The sequence below is a fragment of the Crocodylus siamensis genome, chromosome 4 (genome assembly GCF_052110815.1).
Source record: "Crocodylus siamensis isolate JL-2025a chromosome 4, ASM5211081v1, whole genome shotgun sequence".
NCBI classification, from domain to species: domain Eukaryota; kingdom Metazoa; phylum Chordata; order Crocodylia; family Crocodylidae; genus Crocodylus; species Crocodylus siamensis.
Window position 1 is genome coordinate 26,052,749 of NC_143398.1, and position 16,515 is coordinate 26,069,263.

The following is a 16,515-nucleotide window of genomic DNA, read 5'->3' on the forward strand; positions in this document are numbered from 1 at the left end:
TGGCAACTGAAATACCCCCCTGCCACGTGCGCGCGCGCACACACACCCCCCCCCTACCTTTTTTGGCAACTGAAATACCCCCCTGCCACGTGCGCGCGCGCGCACACACACCCCCTACCTTTTTTGGCAACTGAAATACCCCCCTGTCACGTGTGCGCACGCGCGCGCACACACATGCACACACACACACACACCCTACCTTTTTTGGCAACTGAAATACCCCCTGCCACACACACACACCCCCCCCCCTACCTTTTTTGGCAACTGAAATACCCCCTGCCACACACACACACATACACACCCCTATCTTTTTTGGCAACTGAAATACCCCCCTGCCACACACACACACACACACACACACACACACACACACACACACACCCCTTTTTTGGCAACTGAAATACCCCCCTGCCACACACACACACACACACACACACACACACACACACACACCCCTTTTTTGGCAACTGAAATACCCCCCTGCCCCCCACACACACACACACACACACACACACACACACACACACACACACACACACACACACACACACCCCTTTTTTGGCAACTGAAATACTCCCCTGCCACACACACACACACACCCCTTTTTTGGCAACTGAAATACCCCCCTGCCGCACGCACGCACACACGCTGCACCCCTTGAGTGCGTTTCCCAGAGTGTAGCAATTTGAAACTTAATAAACAATTCTGTTGATGATGCCTAAGAAGGAACGGTATTCACAGCTTCTTCTACATTAGCTGTGTTGACTTGATGGTACCTACAGAAGGAAAACGCTCAGTAACAGGTTTATTTTTTTACAGATTGAAAAATGCAAAGTAATGGCATCCAAGAAAAAGCCCCTCTGGCTTGAGTTTAAATGTGCAGATCCCACAGCTTTGTCAAATGAAACTATAGGCATTATCTTCAAACATGGAGATGACCTCCGCCAGGACATGCTTATTTTACAGGTATGATTATTAGACTATTTGTTTTATAATCTAAAAACAATACTTTACTTCTATAACTCTTTTAATACCTTTTTCTTCTTAAACTGTATTGTGGTGGGATACCATAGCCCTAGTTAGAATCAGGCCCTCTTTTGTCTTACTGGTATTTTGTGTTTCCTGATGTGTGCCTTGTGTACTTGGGCTGTGCATTAGGATCTGACACCTTTGGTGCATCCACATGAGGGTATACATGTGTCTTGCAACATCTTAAAGCCAAGGTGCATTGAGATCCTTTCAGGAATTCTCCTGGGTGCCATGCAGTGTTTGGTCTGCAAACTTGATTCATAAGATAAACCCAGAGACATCAAATGAGAATCCACGCTGTTAAAAACATTCTGCCCTATTGTTGTCTTTCTGAGTTCTTTGCAACAGGAAAATTTCTCTCTTTTTCTGTACTTCAAAAACAAGTGAAACTAAGCTAGAATTTTCCAGGGAGTGCATTGCATATGAGGGAGGGTGCCTTGAATCTAGAAAGATGGGGAACCACTGGGCTATAAAGTGATACAAAAGCAATGATGATTAAAAACTGTGAACATAACATTTTTATGATTAGATTCTACGAATCATGGAGTCCATTTGGGAAGCAGAATCCTTGGACCTGTGTTTGCTACCATATGGATGCATTTCTACTGGAAACAAAATAGGTATGGTGCATTTGATGAGTAAAAATTATTCCAGAGTATGTAAGGATTATATTTTATGTGTGTGTGATGGCTCCAGGGTCAGTTGGACCTCTGAATCCTTTCCCAAGCCCGCTGTGTGCACCCCTTTTGAAAGACAGGCCCAGTGTTTGCATTTCTGAGTGCTCTTATCATGTACAGTAAAATCCCTGTTATCTGGCATTCTACAAGCTAGAATACTCTATAAACTGGAATTTCTGACCAGCTGGGGGAGACAAGGAAAGCTTGTACACTGTGGCAGCCACCGCCACCCACCACCCTGTGCTGTCACTGCTCTGTGAGCGGCCACAGCCACCTCTTCCCCCCCACTCCGTTATCTGCCTCAGATACATTTTACATAACCAGCACCCAACATTCCCTACTCATGCCAGATAATAGGGATTTTACTGTAGTTAGGCTGTGTCCACAGTCTACCAACATGTAGGCTGTGCCCACACTTTTACCAACCATGTTTCTTCCTTTGGTCTAATTAGATCTGGCTCCTGTTCTAGATTTCCCTTTGGGAAACTATAACGGGTATGAAAAAGCAGTGAAATCAGTCAGTTTCTTCAAAATAAAATAATGTTTTATTCTTAGAAATGGAGCAGTCAGAGGCATGGTTTACAATAACAAAAGGGATCTCATGCATGGCATTTGCCCAATATTTTTCATGTTTCTCGAGAAGGGCCTCACTTATCCCAGGACCCCCAGCTCCTCCTGGGACTACATCCATCAGTCTATACATTGCCTTTCCCTGCCCCTTTAAATCCAAAATTCCATTTTTCTCTATGCCTACCTGCTGCCTTACCAGGTTTAAGCTGAGAGGATTCTGCGTCTATCTTGGACAAAGATAAAATTTCAAAGGCTTTGTTGCCAGTGAGAGGTAGTTAGCTGTGTTAGTCCCAAGTCAGGCAGGAAGCAGGGTAGATTTGCACCTTGTGGGGCACATCTGCATGTGCAGTTAATGTGCCTGAATTTTTTATGCAGAAAATTCAGGTTCATGCTCCTGGGCATGCATCTGAACATGTGCCTGAACATGGACTGAATAGTGGGAACTGTCCTGCCCTGCTCTGCTCCCTGCAGCAGCCAGGTCTAACGGCATATGGGGAGTCAGTTCTGATCTCCTTGGGGTTGGGGGAGCTGTCCTGGCTCTGGGGGCAGCTGCCTGCCAGCCCCTATTACCGTTAGGTGTGGGGAACTCTTCCAGCTGCAGGACAGCTGTCTCCCAGCCACATGGAGATCAGGACTCATCCTGACCTCTGCAGGGTGGGGAACTGCCCCACTTGCAGAGCAGCTGCCTCTAAGCCATGTGGAGATTGGGACCTGTCCCAGTCTCCGTGGGGCGTGGAGAACTGTCCCAGCTGCAGGGCAGCTGCCTCCCAGCTGTGTGGTGGACAGAGCCATTGTGATCTACATATGGCAGGGAGGCAGCTGCCTTTCTGCCAGAACAGTTCTCACTGTCCCACAGAGATCGGGGCTTAGCCAGGCAGCAATGGCCCTCTGCTGCCTGGGCTGACTGAGAGCAAATTGCTCCACGTCAGGGTCTAAATTGCAGTCTGGCACATTAATGTGTCATTTTTCTAGTACAGTATAACCTCATAAATCCTGCATGCTTGGGACCAGGCACCTGCTGGAAACTTGAAAATTCTCAATTTTTGAAACTCGAGTGGCGACTGGTCGTGGAGCGTGGGGTAGCAGTGGCCGCATGTGGAGCGGGGTGGTGGATGGTGGTGGCACCCATCGTGTGCAAGCTTCCCCCTCTGTGTCTGGAGGGCCAGGAGGAATGGCAGCTGGTCCCGGAGAGTGACGGCACAGGGTGGTGGATGATGGCAGCAGCTGCCACGTGTAAGCTTCCACCTCTGCATTCAGTAGTAGTGTATTTTTAAAGAGTTCTGGATTTTTGATATCTGAATTTATTAGGTTATACGATACCTGTATGTACTGGTACTAGTAGACAACACATTAGCCTAATTTAAAGCACAGTAACGCTGTGCCTAACACATTAGCCTATTTTAAAGCACAGTAATGCTTTAAAGAAAGTGACGCTTTATTGTGCATTAGATTAGCTTAATGCACAGTACAGTGATTCGTATAGACACACACATAGAGTAACTAAATTGGAGATGCATAGCATAAGCTTTTGTGAGCAGTAGCTTACTGCTGTGAAGGGACCCTGCCATAGGGACCCTTCACAGCATCTGATGAAGTAAGATGCTGCTCATGAAAGTTTATGCTATGCTACTCTGATTTAGTTAATCTGTAAGGTGCGATTCTACCCTGTCTTCTGCCTGTCTTTGTTGCCAGTACCATTAAGCTTTAAGGACTGCCTGAGGTATTATCTGCCCTTAAAATGTTATTGGCATAGCTATGTTATTGAGCTAACCAACAGAACCAGGCCAAGAGAAAGCCTAGTATAGAGACAATATTCAGACAGGAATTTTTTTTAGCATTAGTGTATTCTGCTTAGGGAGCTGGTTTAACATGATGTTAGAATAATTCTTTTTAGTAGTATATGGTACGTCTCCGCTAGAGGGTGTTGCTGGCATAGCTATATATCCATACAGCTATACTGATGAACCTTTTGAGTGCAGTCAGGGCCTAAAGCCACTGATTTCCTGCAGACCTGTAAAAACAGCTAGCACTGAGTTGCATGGATTGCATCCACATAGCAGGCTGCACAGTAGCAATCAAATGGGCAGATATCTTCAAAATTGTATCCACTTGTTATTTTTCCCTTCCTTTCCTCCCGCTGCAACAGGAATGGTTTTATAGGTAGGAGGATATGATTACCAGTAAATTTAAGAATTCTCTGGAAAGCTTTTCTGTAAAATATGAGGGATATGACTAGATTCAGTTGCAGTAGAAAGGCTTTAGCAATGTTCATTTTAGGTTACATGCATAAGTCATTCATGACATCATGGTTTCCAAGCAACATAGCAATTTTCAAGTCATGCTGATAAAACACAGGGTGGTGTGACAAAGGGGTTTCCCTTTCTTGGTATAGCTAGATACCATGTTTTAAAGAGAGAGAAAATAGTGTTACATTTCTATCAAAATGACAAAGGAAATTTTAAATTGACTTGTGAGTGAAATTGTTAGTATGATGCATGTATTTTACCATTATTGTCAATATGAAATGTTTTGAAATTTTATTCTCTCTCATTAGAGGCAATATATTAGAAAATGTAATCCTGCTAGAAAAGTCAATGCTGAATTTGCATATAAATTTATGTTTAAACAATCCAATTATATCAAAATACCTGGGGAAAATATCTGCCAGTTTATACAAGGCCCTTGAGTTTAGCTTATAAACCATATTGTTCTCTCTTCTTTTATGGGTTCTTAATAACCTTCCTTTTTTAATTTCAAAGAAACGTATTGTCTTGTAATTCATAGCTTTAAGGGGATTTTCTGTCTTATGGCAGATCTAAGAATTTAGCATCTCTTCAGCACCACAAAAAGGGGCGTGACTGATCAGATAAAAGCCTCTGCTCAATATATTGAAAGAAGTCTCTGTTTTAAGTATTAACCTTCAATGCGTGGCTCTTTGTACTGGTTTGGTATCTCATGGAGCTGACATATTCTTCAGAAACATTCATGTGTGGGTTTCCCCAAAGCCCATTCTTCTCTCCTATTTTATTTAAATATGTATGAAGTTACAGGGAATGTTTGTAAGCAGCACAGATTAATAATGTTCCAGCAGTATGGAGACAAAACCCACTTCTAAATTTCCTTAATGTCAAACTGAAACAAGTATTTTCTTGATTTCTCAACACCTGGCTGAAATCATCACCAGGATGGAGAGCAGTTGCCTGGGGAGAGCCAGAGGAGAGAGGAGCAGGAGCAGAGAAAAAGAATTATATATATAAGGGCTTAGTCCATCTGGCTGTGCATCTGTCCATAATGCTCTTGGGGGACGTGGCTCCAGCCAGTGCTGCATGCGGGGCGAATTGCCCAGCAAAGATGATGGTGGGGATGGAGCGCTGCCATGGCGGAGGGACAGAGCACCACTGGCCTTGTCACACCTCCTCCCCCACACACACACCGACCCTGGTCTTTGGAGGCAGCAGGGGTGCAGGGTGATGGCAGCACAGTGCTGGCCTCCTGCCCCCCACCCCCATCCCCACTGTCATTCTTGATGGGCAGTTCACCAGTTCTCTATATAACTGGGCTGAGATGCTGGGACCCAGGGGAGTTTAGTTACAAACCTTGGCAGTTACAAATATTGCACATGCAATATGAAATAGCCTTTAACCTCGCTTTTCCAAAATAATGTTATTTACAGGGGGAGGGAAGAGCACACAGAGCAAAAGAATTTCCTGCCTAGAGAAGGAATTATCAGGGAGCACGGGAGAGGAAAAACCTGATGTTTTATCCTTCTCAGGGCCTCAGGTGCTATGGTTACCTATGTAGTGTACGAGCTTGGATGGCTAGAAATTTGCCTGTCTTGGGCATAACAGACAGGATACTGGCAATAGACAAATGCTCTATGCTGCGAGGCACTTGAAGCAGTGCAGGGAGCACAGCACTAGAGCCATCAGTTTTCATCCCAGGATTGGGAAGAGGAGAAATAACCCCAGAGTTGTGTAAGACAAGGGAAGAGGCAGGAAGAGTATCAAATACTAGCACAGATTCCAGTTTACGGAGCAATTTCCTAATACTACAGTTGCAGCCATTTGTGGTGTGGAGTTGCATTAATACATAAAGACTGAGTTATGAAATGGCAACAGCTTAATGCAAATACCTCAAGAGAATATAAGAGCTTCATGCAACCTTGTAGCTCATTAAAAAGTATGCAAGTAGCATTGGTTTAAATATGTAACTATACAGCTCTATTTTATTAAAGTACTTTAAGAGATGACATTTTTGTCTGTTGTAGGAATGATTGAAATTGTGAAGGATGCTACAACAATTGCTAAAATTCAGCAAAGTACAGTTGGCAACACAGGTGCATTTAAGGATGAAATACTAAACCAGTGGCTTAAAGAAAGATGTGTTATTGAAGAAAAGGTGAGTTTTTTACTCTTCCAGCTGGCACCAAAGTGACTTTTAAATAGGGTGTGTGCTCCTGAGCCACTTAGGAGCCTAGCATTGGTTTGCTTACTGAGTTTGGTCAAGTCCCTGGAGCTCTTGGCCCAGTGTTCAGCTCTGTGAAATGGGATAACAGTATATAGCTACTTCATGTGTATATTGTGTTAGGAGCAGAGCCTAAGAGGAATGCAGTGCAGGATCCTGTTCTTAATCTTTATTATTGAAAGAAGAACTGTAATACATGGGCTTTTCTTACTATTTTTTCATTGTTATATGTTAACAAAATGGACAGTGACCCCTGATGGGCTGAACCAAAAATAAAGATAACCGTTTACGGGAATTACTGAAGGGGTGTTTAAATCTTAAGCACTAAAAAGTTTAACCTCCTTAAAACTTGCATTACATACTAGTTTCAGGCAGCAGTGGAAAGATTTGTTTATTCTTGTGCTGGTTACTGCGTGGCAACCTTTGTACTTGGAATAGGAGACAGACACAATGACAACATTATGATTACAGAATCAGGTAAGTTTTTAGTTTTGTTTTGTTTTTTAAGAGATATACTGGTATTTACTGGTCTGTTCTATTAGAGGCATGTTTTAACTGATATTATGCATTACCTTCACCAACACGAGCAGAATTGTTTGACAGCTCAAGTCCATCTGTAACCTACAGATTGTAAATCATTTGAGTTTTGAGAACTTCCATAATGGAGATGCATTTAACAATACGAGTTTGTAACAAGCTTATAGAATCTCATGGAGACCTGGATTTTTTTCATCAATAAAAACTAGAAGTAAAACCAAATCTGTGACAAGTTTTGCACCCTATTCTGCCTTTGGGCACAGGAATACAAGTCTAATGAAGCTCAGCGGGGATTGGGTCTGAGGAAAAATTGAGTAGTTAATTAAATGTCTTGGCTTTCAGCAGACAGATACTTCTATATCTTTATCAGAAGTCCTATTGAATTAGTGCACATAGTGTATCCTTGCTATAGAAACATGTAAGTTGGTTTATTAAAAAAAATCCAGAAGGTGTTTAGTCCTACTGTATTCCATTGGGATTTTGTTTAAGGGTATATAGTGTAGACATAAGTTTTTACAAAGTAACTTGTGATATTTATATTATAAGATGCAATGGTTCTGCTTGCTTATTAAAGGATGCCAAAGATAAGTTCAGTCAATAATATTTTACTGAGAGGACCTGCTGATTGAATAAAAAAAAACAAAACATGTCTGCTCTTGCATACTGGGGCTAGCATATAGTAAAGTAAACCCAAATTAATTTATAGACAATGGTGTTGTGAATGCTAATAGTCAGTACTGCTTGGTTGTTATTTCCCTAGGCTAATCTTGAATTCTTTTTATAAAGGCAATCTTTTTCACATTGACTTCGGCCATATTCTTGGGAATTACAAAAGTTTCCTTGGAATTAATAAGGAAAGAGTCCCTTTTGTGTTGACGCCAGATTTTCTGTTTGTCATGGGCAGTTCTGGAAAGAAAACAAGTCAGCATTTCCATAAATTTCAGGTAAGAATCAATCTTTTGATGTAAATCAGTTGTTTTAAGCAAAGTTTTATCTATTAATGGTGCCATAGTCTTCAACATCCAGGAGTCCTTAGAACTCTGATAATAGAAATTTGCTGAAATATAATAGTCTAGCTTATTTTAGGCATAGCTGAGTGCTGAAATTTCTTATCCAGTTACAGGAACTAGAATTCCAAAGCATGTAAAAGGTTTTTGGCATTCCTTACTGTGCAGGAAAATTGAATGAGCAGCCTTGCTTTTCTTGACTGGGATTGCCCAATGGAGGCTGGGCATTCTTCAAATACTTGGGCCAGTCCTGGGCTGCATACCTGCTTACCAGGTTCGAAGTAGCTTCTTCTGAATAGGAATTTATTGTTCTATGGTAGTTTTGTGACATGAAGTCATTGAAGACTGAGTTCTACAAACTGCTGCCACTGTTAGGCTTTTTAAAGTAGCTAAGTATATCTTGATATAGGATTTTTTAGGAATAAACCCATACAGTCCTCCATTCTGAATCCAAAACAGCTCCAACACTGAAGCAATATCACTGTTTTAAGCAATGCAGAATTCCAAGTGACGCACAGATCTACCTTCACTGTAACGTGGCTGAACACGTTTAAAAGCAAGTACTAGAAAGCCTGAGCCATCACGTTTTCACTCCAGTTGTATGTATGGCTGAGTGATTTTTGTTTCAGTATATCTTCCAGTAAGCTGAACCTTCCTATAACTGCAGTGAAATACTGGCATTAAGTACAGGCTTGAGTAGACTTGAGATTTATGTAACCAGTGTAAATGCTGCCACACCAGTGTAAAGCAGTGGCATCTACACAATTTGCTGCCTGCTTAGCTACCCACTGGACCAGTTCCCAGACCTCATTGATGGACCGAGCCAGTGTGTACCAGCAACTGGACAATATCCCCTAAGGGCTGCTAATAACGATGTGCAGATCAACATAAATTCTGGTGTGGGCCTTCAGCCCACAGTCTTTAAGCCTAGAAATTAAATTACTGCTAACTAATTCAGATAAACATTTTGAGCTTTAAGGCCACCGGTCCAATTTTTACTAGTAGTCATAACCAAATAAAAGGTACAAGTTAAGTTTATAGTTTCTTGATGTACAATCACATTCATATGAATGTGTCAAGTATGTATCTTTTTGACATGAGAGAGATGGATAAAGACTGATTAAAGTTTAACTGCAGTGTGCAGTTCTGCAGTATTATAGTCTGTCTCTAAATTGCTACTTTGGCAATGCTTATTTAAATGGGTTGTCTGTTTTAAATCAATAAAAAGAAAATTAAAATGCATTTCATGTGCCAAGAAAGCATCACATAAGATCTTTTCCTCTAGTAAGCTATATTCTTAGGCGGTTTTTTTTTTTTTAAAGAAAAGACAGTAACTTTTCATTTTCAGTGAGCAAGATACATCTTGGCCCTTTGTAAATAAGCGTGTTATTCATTGTGACTGCTGACTGTCTTCTCAAATATTAATACAGAAGTCTTATTATTGATCCTTATTGTTAACTTTTAACATTCTCTCTTACTAATTTGATGTTCAGCCACTCATAGTATGTTATTCTTCAGATAAATTTTTGCTTTTAAATGATCTGGTGTTTGTTCCTATTTAAAATAGTTGGAAGAGACAAAAATCAGGCATTTAAAAAAAACCCTAGTCACAGGTCATATTGCAAACTTAGAAGCAGTTAATCAGTAAAACACATAGTTACCTATTCTTCTTAAATTATCAATGGCATGGCAAAGCTCCTGATATATTTTGGTGATCATTCTGTCAGAGCTTAGCCTAATCTTTACTTTCCCTCCATGCCCCGCCCCCCCCCCGTATTTAGTGGAATTTCAGGTGCTAAAAGATATTAATTGTGTTTTGAAGCCTTTTTTTGCTGAAAGCTTTATTGATACACTGTGCCTTTACCACAAAGGTGCATTTCAGGACATCCAGGCTGGAACTGAGAAGAATATTTTATTGCTCATAGAGGTGAATTTTCTGGTTGCCTTGCGTACTTCTTAGAGTTCCTTCATTGTTCTTTATCTCCAGTGTGGTAACAGTAATGGTACTATCTGCATTTTCCCTGTTCTGTAGCTTTTTGGCTGGGATCATGTAACACCTTTCCAGAAATATGGGGACTTCTTTAATATAGAATTTCAGAAGCTAAGATAACAGCCTCTGTGAATCAGAGAGCTGTTCCTCCTTTAATTTTTGAAAACCCTGCAAATGTCCACTTCCGGTTCTATTTCAAATTCCTATGGTCTGCAGCTTTTTGTCTGCCAAAGTGTTGCTTTTTACTTCACTTACATTTTTCCTTTGCAATACCGCCATTGCCTTTTGGCTTTATTTTTATTTTGATTACTAATCATCAGGATGGATTTGATTTAAATCAGTTTAAATTATAATTTAAATCATGGGTTCTCAATCCGCGGGCCGCAGCCCAGTACCAGGCTGTGGCAGTTTGGCTGCCGGTCCACAGCATGGTTAGTTGCCAGACGGGAAGTGGCTGCGGACTGACAAACCGTGGCCCCCCAGAGCCAGGTGGAGTGGCCATGGCCCCTTTTGCAAGGCCCGTGGCAGCACAGAGTTTGGCCCACCCCCCTGTCCAGGGGTGGGGGTATCCTTACCCATCTTCCGGCTGGCAATTCCGGCTGTGGTCGGCTCTGACTGCTGGGCTGCGGTTTACCGGGCTACAGCCACTTCCGACTGTAGGTCCTTTTATGGTCATTTTCTGTGGCAATGTTTTTCATACCTTTGATTACATACATGTGCTGTTGACTTCACCTGTCTCTGCCCCTCCTGCAAAATAGAAATCTGTTTCCCTAGTGAGCATCTGTTCAAAACTCTGTTCAGTTCACCTACAAACAGTTAATTTTACAAATTATTGCAGAACCTTAAAACCTGAATATCCTTTGAGAGACCAAGCTTGAGGTCTTATGAAGCCACTGTTGCATTTTTCCTCTCTTCTTGACACCAGCTGTGCCTAGTCTCCCTGGAAACAACTTTTTTTAATATGACTATGTATGTCATTTTCTCTCATCTCCTTGAATAAGCTAATTAGCTTTCAGCTTTTGTGACATTTTCTCATTCAAAGTTAATATAAAGAAGTAGAAAATCCTCCTTTCTGATGTTAAGGAAATATACTTGTGCCTACAAGGTTAAGCTTAAATTTTTATTTTTTTTATTTTTTTTTATTTTTTATTTTTTGTTACAAGCTAACTCAGCTCTGGTCAACATAACCCATGGTTCAACAGATAAGTTTGAGTGTAGTTTATTTGTTAAAGTGGAATATATTTCTGTCACTGGGGAATAAGAATTAAACCTGATTAAAAATGAACTTTGTGGCAGGGTTTTGATGGTACTTTGTGGAAAGCTACCTGGAACTATTTGTATTACTGAATGTTTTTTAAGGTATTTAAAATTTATTCATTTAAAATGTGCATAATGTCTGATCTTAAAGAGAATCTAAACGGTTGGCGATTCACTTATTTGGATTTTTTTTTAATAACTGCAGCTTTCTTAGGGAGTGCCTTATCTTTCCATTACTGAAATGTATTCTTTAGCTTAACTCTAGCATAATGATATTTTGCTTATAGGAAAGCTTCACTGTGTTGGTTCATTCAAATAGTTTTCAAAAGGGGTATTTCTAAAAATAAATGTGGTATAAATGTAGTGTAAAATAATTGGATTCAGTGTATGCATTTATTCCTTTCCATTAAATAATCTTTTCAGAAGTATTGTAAATTCTCTGGCCTAAAGGAATCGTTTGTCCTTCTAAAGCTTCTAAAAGAAGTGCAAACGGAGCTTATAGACAAGTGGTAAAGCAGTTATCAAAATATGAACATTTTTTCCTCTGTTGACTTCAGTATGACAGTAGAATATAGGAATCCAACATTCCTTCAGTAAAAGAGGTGCAAAAGCGCTTGATACTCTAGCTGGTGAAAATAATAGCTATCTATCAGCTGGATAAACCTTCTTCAGAAGCTTGATCCTGAAAAATGTTCTCCATTAAACAAGTAATCATCTTTGTAAAGTTTACAGGTAAATAAAAAATAAACAAACTGCCCCCAAAGGTGCTTCTCTTCATTTTAAGAGAGGTGATGAATCATCTCTGCTTCTTTAGTTAGTGGCATTTATTATACATTAGGGAAATTAAACATGAACTTTTTTGCGAGGTAGAAGTTTTATGTTTCATTTTTTTCTACAGGATTGTTACAAAAGGACCTTCAGATTTTACAATACCTCCCCAATTTACACCCCCAAGTCTGCAAGTGTGTGAAGTAGTGCTGAACCAGCAGATAGGGAGATTAGCTAAGTATTTCTGCTAAAATGAACCCTAGTATCTCAGGCTTATTTTAAGAATTAGGTATATTGATTTGGTGCTGAATAATTCAAATTTGAGCAAGCTGTTACAAATGAGCTTTCTTTCAGCCTGTTCAGTCAATAAAAGAGAAACTTTCTTCCTTTTTTCTAGGATGTTTGTGTGAAGGCTTATCTAGCTCTTCGACATCACACCAACCTGCTGATCATTCTGTTCTCCATGATGCTAATGACTGGAATGCCCCAATTAACCAGCAAGGAAGATATTGAATATATCCGAGATGCACTGACAGTAGGTAAAAGTGAGGAAGATGCTAAAAAGTATTTCCTTGATCAGATTGAGGTTTGCAGAGATAAAGGCTGGACTGTACAATTTAACTGGTTTCTGCATCTTGTGCTTGGAATCAAACAAGGAGTAGAGAAGCATTCTGCCTAACACTTTCTTTAAAGTCATTCAAGATATATGAATAGGAAATAAACAGTCTGTTTCCTTATTTGTAGTTTTCTAATAACAGAGCTGTTAAAATTGATGTTTAATTTGCTAACAGTTTAAATGGGCTCTCCTAAAAACTGCAAATTGGTTTAACCTAAGCTTCAAGAATGCCTGTTGTCTTATTGCAGAAGTGTGTGTGTGTGTGTGTGTGTGTGTGTGTGTATGCACACACATATAAGTATATAATTCATGCTGGAGTTGTGACAGTGTAGCACCCTGCGTTCTGTCATGTAGCTGCTTTGCTAATGTGACCTGCAATTTTCCCATTTGCCTTTATAATAACTTCAGTTACAGGTGAAGAAGGGGCTGGGGCAAGATGATAGCCTGGTAACTGAAGTGTGACCTCTGGGGGTTTTTTTTCTTCTCCTTAATTACTTATGTTTGTCAGGCCCATCAAGAGAAGGAAGATTATTTTTCAAGTACATGATTACATAAGTGCAGCCCTGTAGGATGTTTATTTCCTCCTTGGGAGAATTTATTACCCAGGTTTCTTCACCCTCATTCATCTCCTTTACCTTTAACTCCACTTGCCTTCTGACTCTTTTTCAAACTTAAAGTTGCTCAACAGAAGATGACACTCCCTCTACTATCTAGGGAAAGCTATGCATTATGGTTGTCTTAGCATCCTGAACCATGAAGGGCAGGGCTGGGTCGACACTTCTTCAGAAAATCTTTGTTTTCAAGTTCCTGAGTTTGCTTCTATAATTTTTTTAAGTTTAAATGTTTCAACTTGGTGTTCTTTTAAATGCCTTATTCTTAATGGGGAACATCCACCATATTATATGGCAGATGGATGCTTCTATTATTTTGTGGTTAAATTACTAAAAGTCTGCCTGTACGGTGAAAGCTTTACTAAAACAAGGTAATGAATGGTACTTCCTCATTCTAAAAATGAAATTCTTATCTGAGAACAGTTCATGTTTCACCAAATGTTGGAGAAGTCCAAAGGTTATTTATTCAGTGATGTATTTTGGGGTAAAACCTATTAGGAACTAAATATCATCGTTGAAATTATGTATATTTTGTTATTTATGGTGTTTATTTTTTAAAACTTTTCAAACAATTGTTTATTCAAAAGTTATTTATAAAAGAAATGAAATTCCTCATTTTTAGTTTAGCAGTATATTTAAATGAAATCTAAAGAGAGAAGAAAATATAACAGGCAAGTGCTGGGTCACTTTTAACTTTCTCTTTAGTAGGAAATCTGAAAATTATTGAGCCTTTTAACACACACAGAAAAGCAAAATATTGCATGAATTTTGCCTGGACTTCAGTGATTGCAGTGGTCTCCCTGCTGATTTGATTGACTTGCCAAAGAGAGAAATTGGCTTACATTATTGATTATTAGCACTTTTGCCTGTATAATTCCTTCTTTTGTTCCATTTTTACAGAGTCTGAATCAGCATTGGTCAAGTGAATTGCTATGTTTTATTATTATTTGCATCAGTCATTTCACTGATCAGATTTTAACTGCTGCGAGTGAGCGTGCTCTTGAAGGATTTGTAATACATGTACTGTAATTGGTGTCTCAGTTATGAGACATATATAGCCCATCTATTTTTTTAAATGTAGGTGCTTAATTAGTAGTTCTGCACAGAGATATTTTGATGTATATGGTAAACTTTAATAAGGAAATGTTAAAAGCTTAAATGTTATGAAATCAATTTTTGTTCTGCTGCAGTACCCCATACAAGACGGGTTTAAAATCCATGCTGAGGTGTGAAATGTGAGAGTATTGTAATATGATGTTCCTGGATTTGTTCTTTGTAGTTTTGAAATTAATTGTCAAGTTGTATACATTTGATGATAAATCATGAATAAAAGGATTTCTTTTTCCAAAATAGACATGATTTATTTCTTATTTCTCCAGTAATTCAGAAAGCATGTCATTTTGTAAAATAATGCCATTCAAAGCCCTGCCCAAAGAAAATTTTTTGTTCTATATAGATGAACTCACTAGAATTAGTGGTGGTAGTTTGAGAAATTTTAAATTTAAGAATTAAAAAATCCATAGCGTTAAGATTCTAGTTTTATGATTGGGTAGCCTAGAGGACAAACTCTTACTTTCTAGTGAAATTTCATAAACCTGTCCTGTTTTATAAAAGATTTAAATGGTGCTACGATATTAAAAACAATCTATTTTTTAATATTAACAAACTGAAAGAGAAATATCTGATATCACTACAATTTTACCAGGTCAATGGCATTTATAAATAAACCTCTTTATGCAGGCAAAGGTCTATATAAATCTATTCCAGGAAGTAGTTCATAGTTTTAGTATTAAAATGAAAGCATTTTTATTAGAGCATAATAAGAGGACAAAAAACACCCAGACTAATTAAAGAAATATACAATGTATCAACAGCATTGTAGGCTAGATCTGAGTAAAAGAATTCCCTAAAACATAGAAAATCTACTTAGAGCAGGGCTTGACAAGTTTTTGCCACTGCGGGCTGCTGTTTGCAACCCAGCTCCGGCCATGAGCCACAAATAGCCTCACCCTCCAGTGATTAGCAGATGCTGCAGAGACAATAGATAAACCAAGACAGATGGTAGGATACTGGGGATACCTCTGCTGCTCTGGCCACAGAGTGCTGCTGTTTCTCTGAGCCAGTTCACAGTTTGATAAACTCTTCACAGACCAGATCCAATTCACAGACCTTAGTTTGTTGATCTGATTTAGACTACCCAGACATGATGATGGTAAATGGGTGCACATCTGTATTATGCAGAAAAGACCTATTATTCCTATCTAGGATTCTCCCACGTAATGGAGTTGGTGTCAATGGGACTAGTTAACTCTTGCCGGATCAGGCCTATTACTTGTATTAAGCATCATGTACAATACAATATATGCTGTTTGCAATGTTTCCATGTTGTATGAATTTTCAGACAATTACTTCCCACATCTTGAAAGCCATGATCCTTTCATCTAAATGTATGTTTGAGACTTAGTGGCTCGTAAAGAAGGAAAATCCAACTGTTGGGCTCATTGTGCAATAGTAGCCACATCTACACAAGATGCTGATTGTTCAGTAGCCCATTGGCAACACATAGGGGGGTACATGCGAATGCACATACACCCCCTGAAAGAAGTGCTGTTGACACTACCAGTGGCGCCTGGGCAGTAGCCACTTGCCACACACCCCTGCCACCCACACCTCCTGCGGCGTCTGCGGGTGGTCGCCAATAGCTGCTGGCTGAATGGTTGCTGACCACCTGTCATAGATTTCATAGACATTAGGGGCTGGAAGGGACCTCATGAGATCATTGGGTCCAGCCCCCCCCACCATAGGCATGAAGTCAGGTGGGATCAAGTAACCCCAGCAAAAAATATATCCACCTGTTTTTTGAAAGAGTCCAGAGTAGGTGCTTGCACCACTTCTGGGGGGAGTTTGTTCCACACCCTGGACACGCATCATAAAGAACTTTTTTCTTATGTTTAGTCTAAATCAGTCTTCCTGGAGTTTATGGCTGTTA

General features: G+C 39.8%; 1 protein-coding gene across 2 annotated transcripts in view; it reads left to right on the forward strand.

Moving 5' to 3' along the window:
* The window catches only part of PIK3CG (phosphatidylinositol-4,5-bisphosphate 3-kinase catalytic subunit gamma), a 39,995-nt gene extending 25,125 nt beyond the window's left edge, over positions 1-14,870 (forward strand). For both annotated transcript variants that reach the window (XM_090042024.1, XM_090042023.1), the window contains exons 6-11: positions 820-966; positions 1,559-1,649; positions 6,544-6,674; positions 7,106-7,217; positions 8,064-8,221; positions 12,697-14,870. In XM_090042024.1, the coding sequence (XP_089898150.1) occupies positions 820-966; positions 1,559-1,649; positions 6,544-6,674; positions 7,106-7,217; positions 8,064-8,221; positions 12,697-12,978 (921 nt within the window). In that variant the 3' untranslated portion in view covers positions 12,979-14,870. The remainder of the gene's footprint in view (positions 1-819; positions 967-1,558; positions 1,650-6,543; positions 6,675-7,105; positions 7,218-8,063; positions 8,222-12,696) is intronic.
* Positions 14,871-16,515: the final 1,645 nt, after the last annotated feature.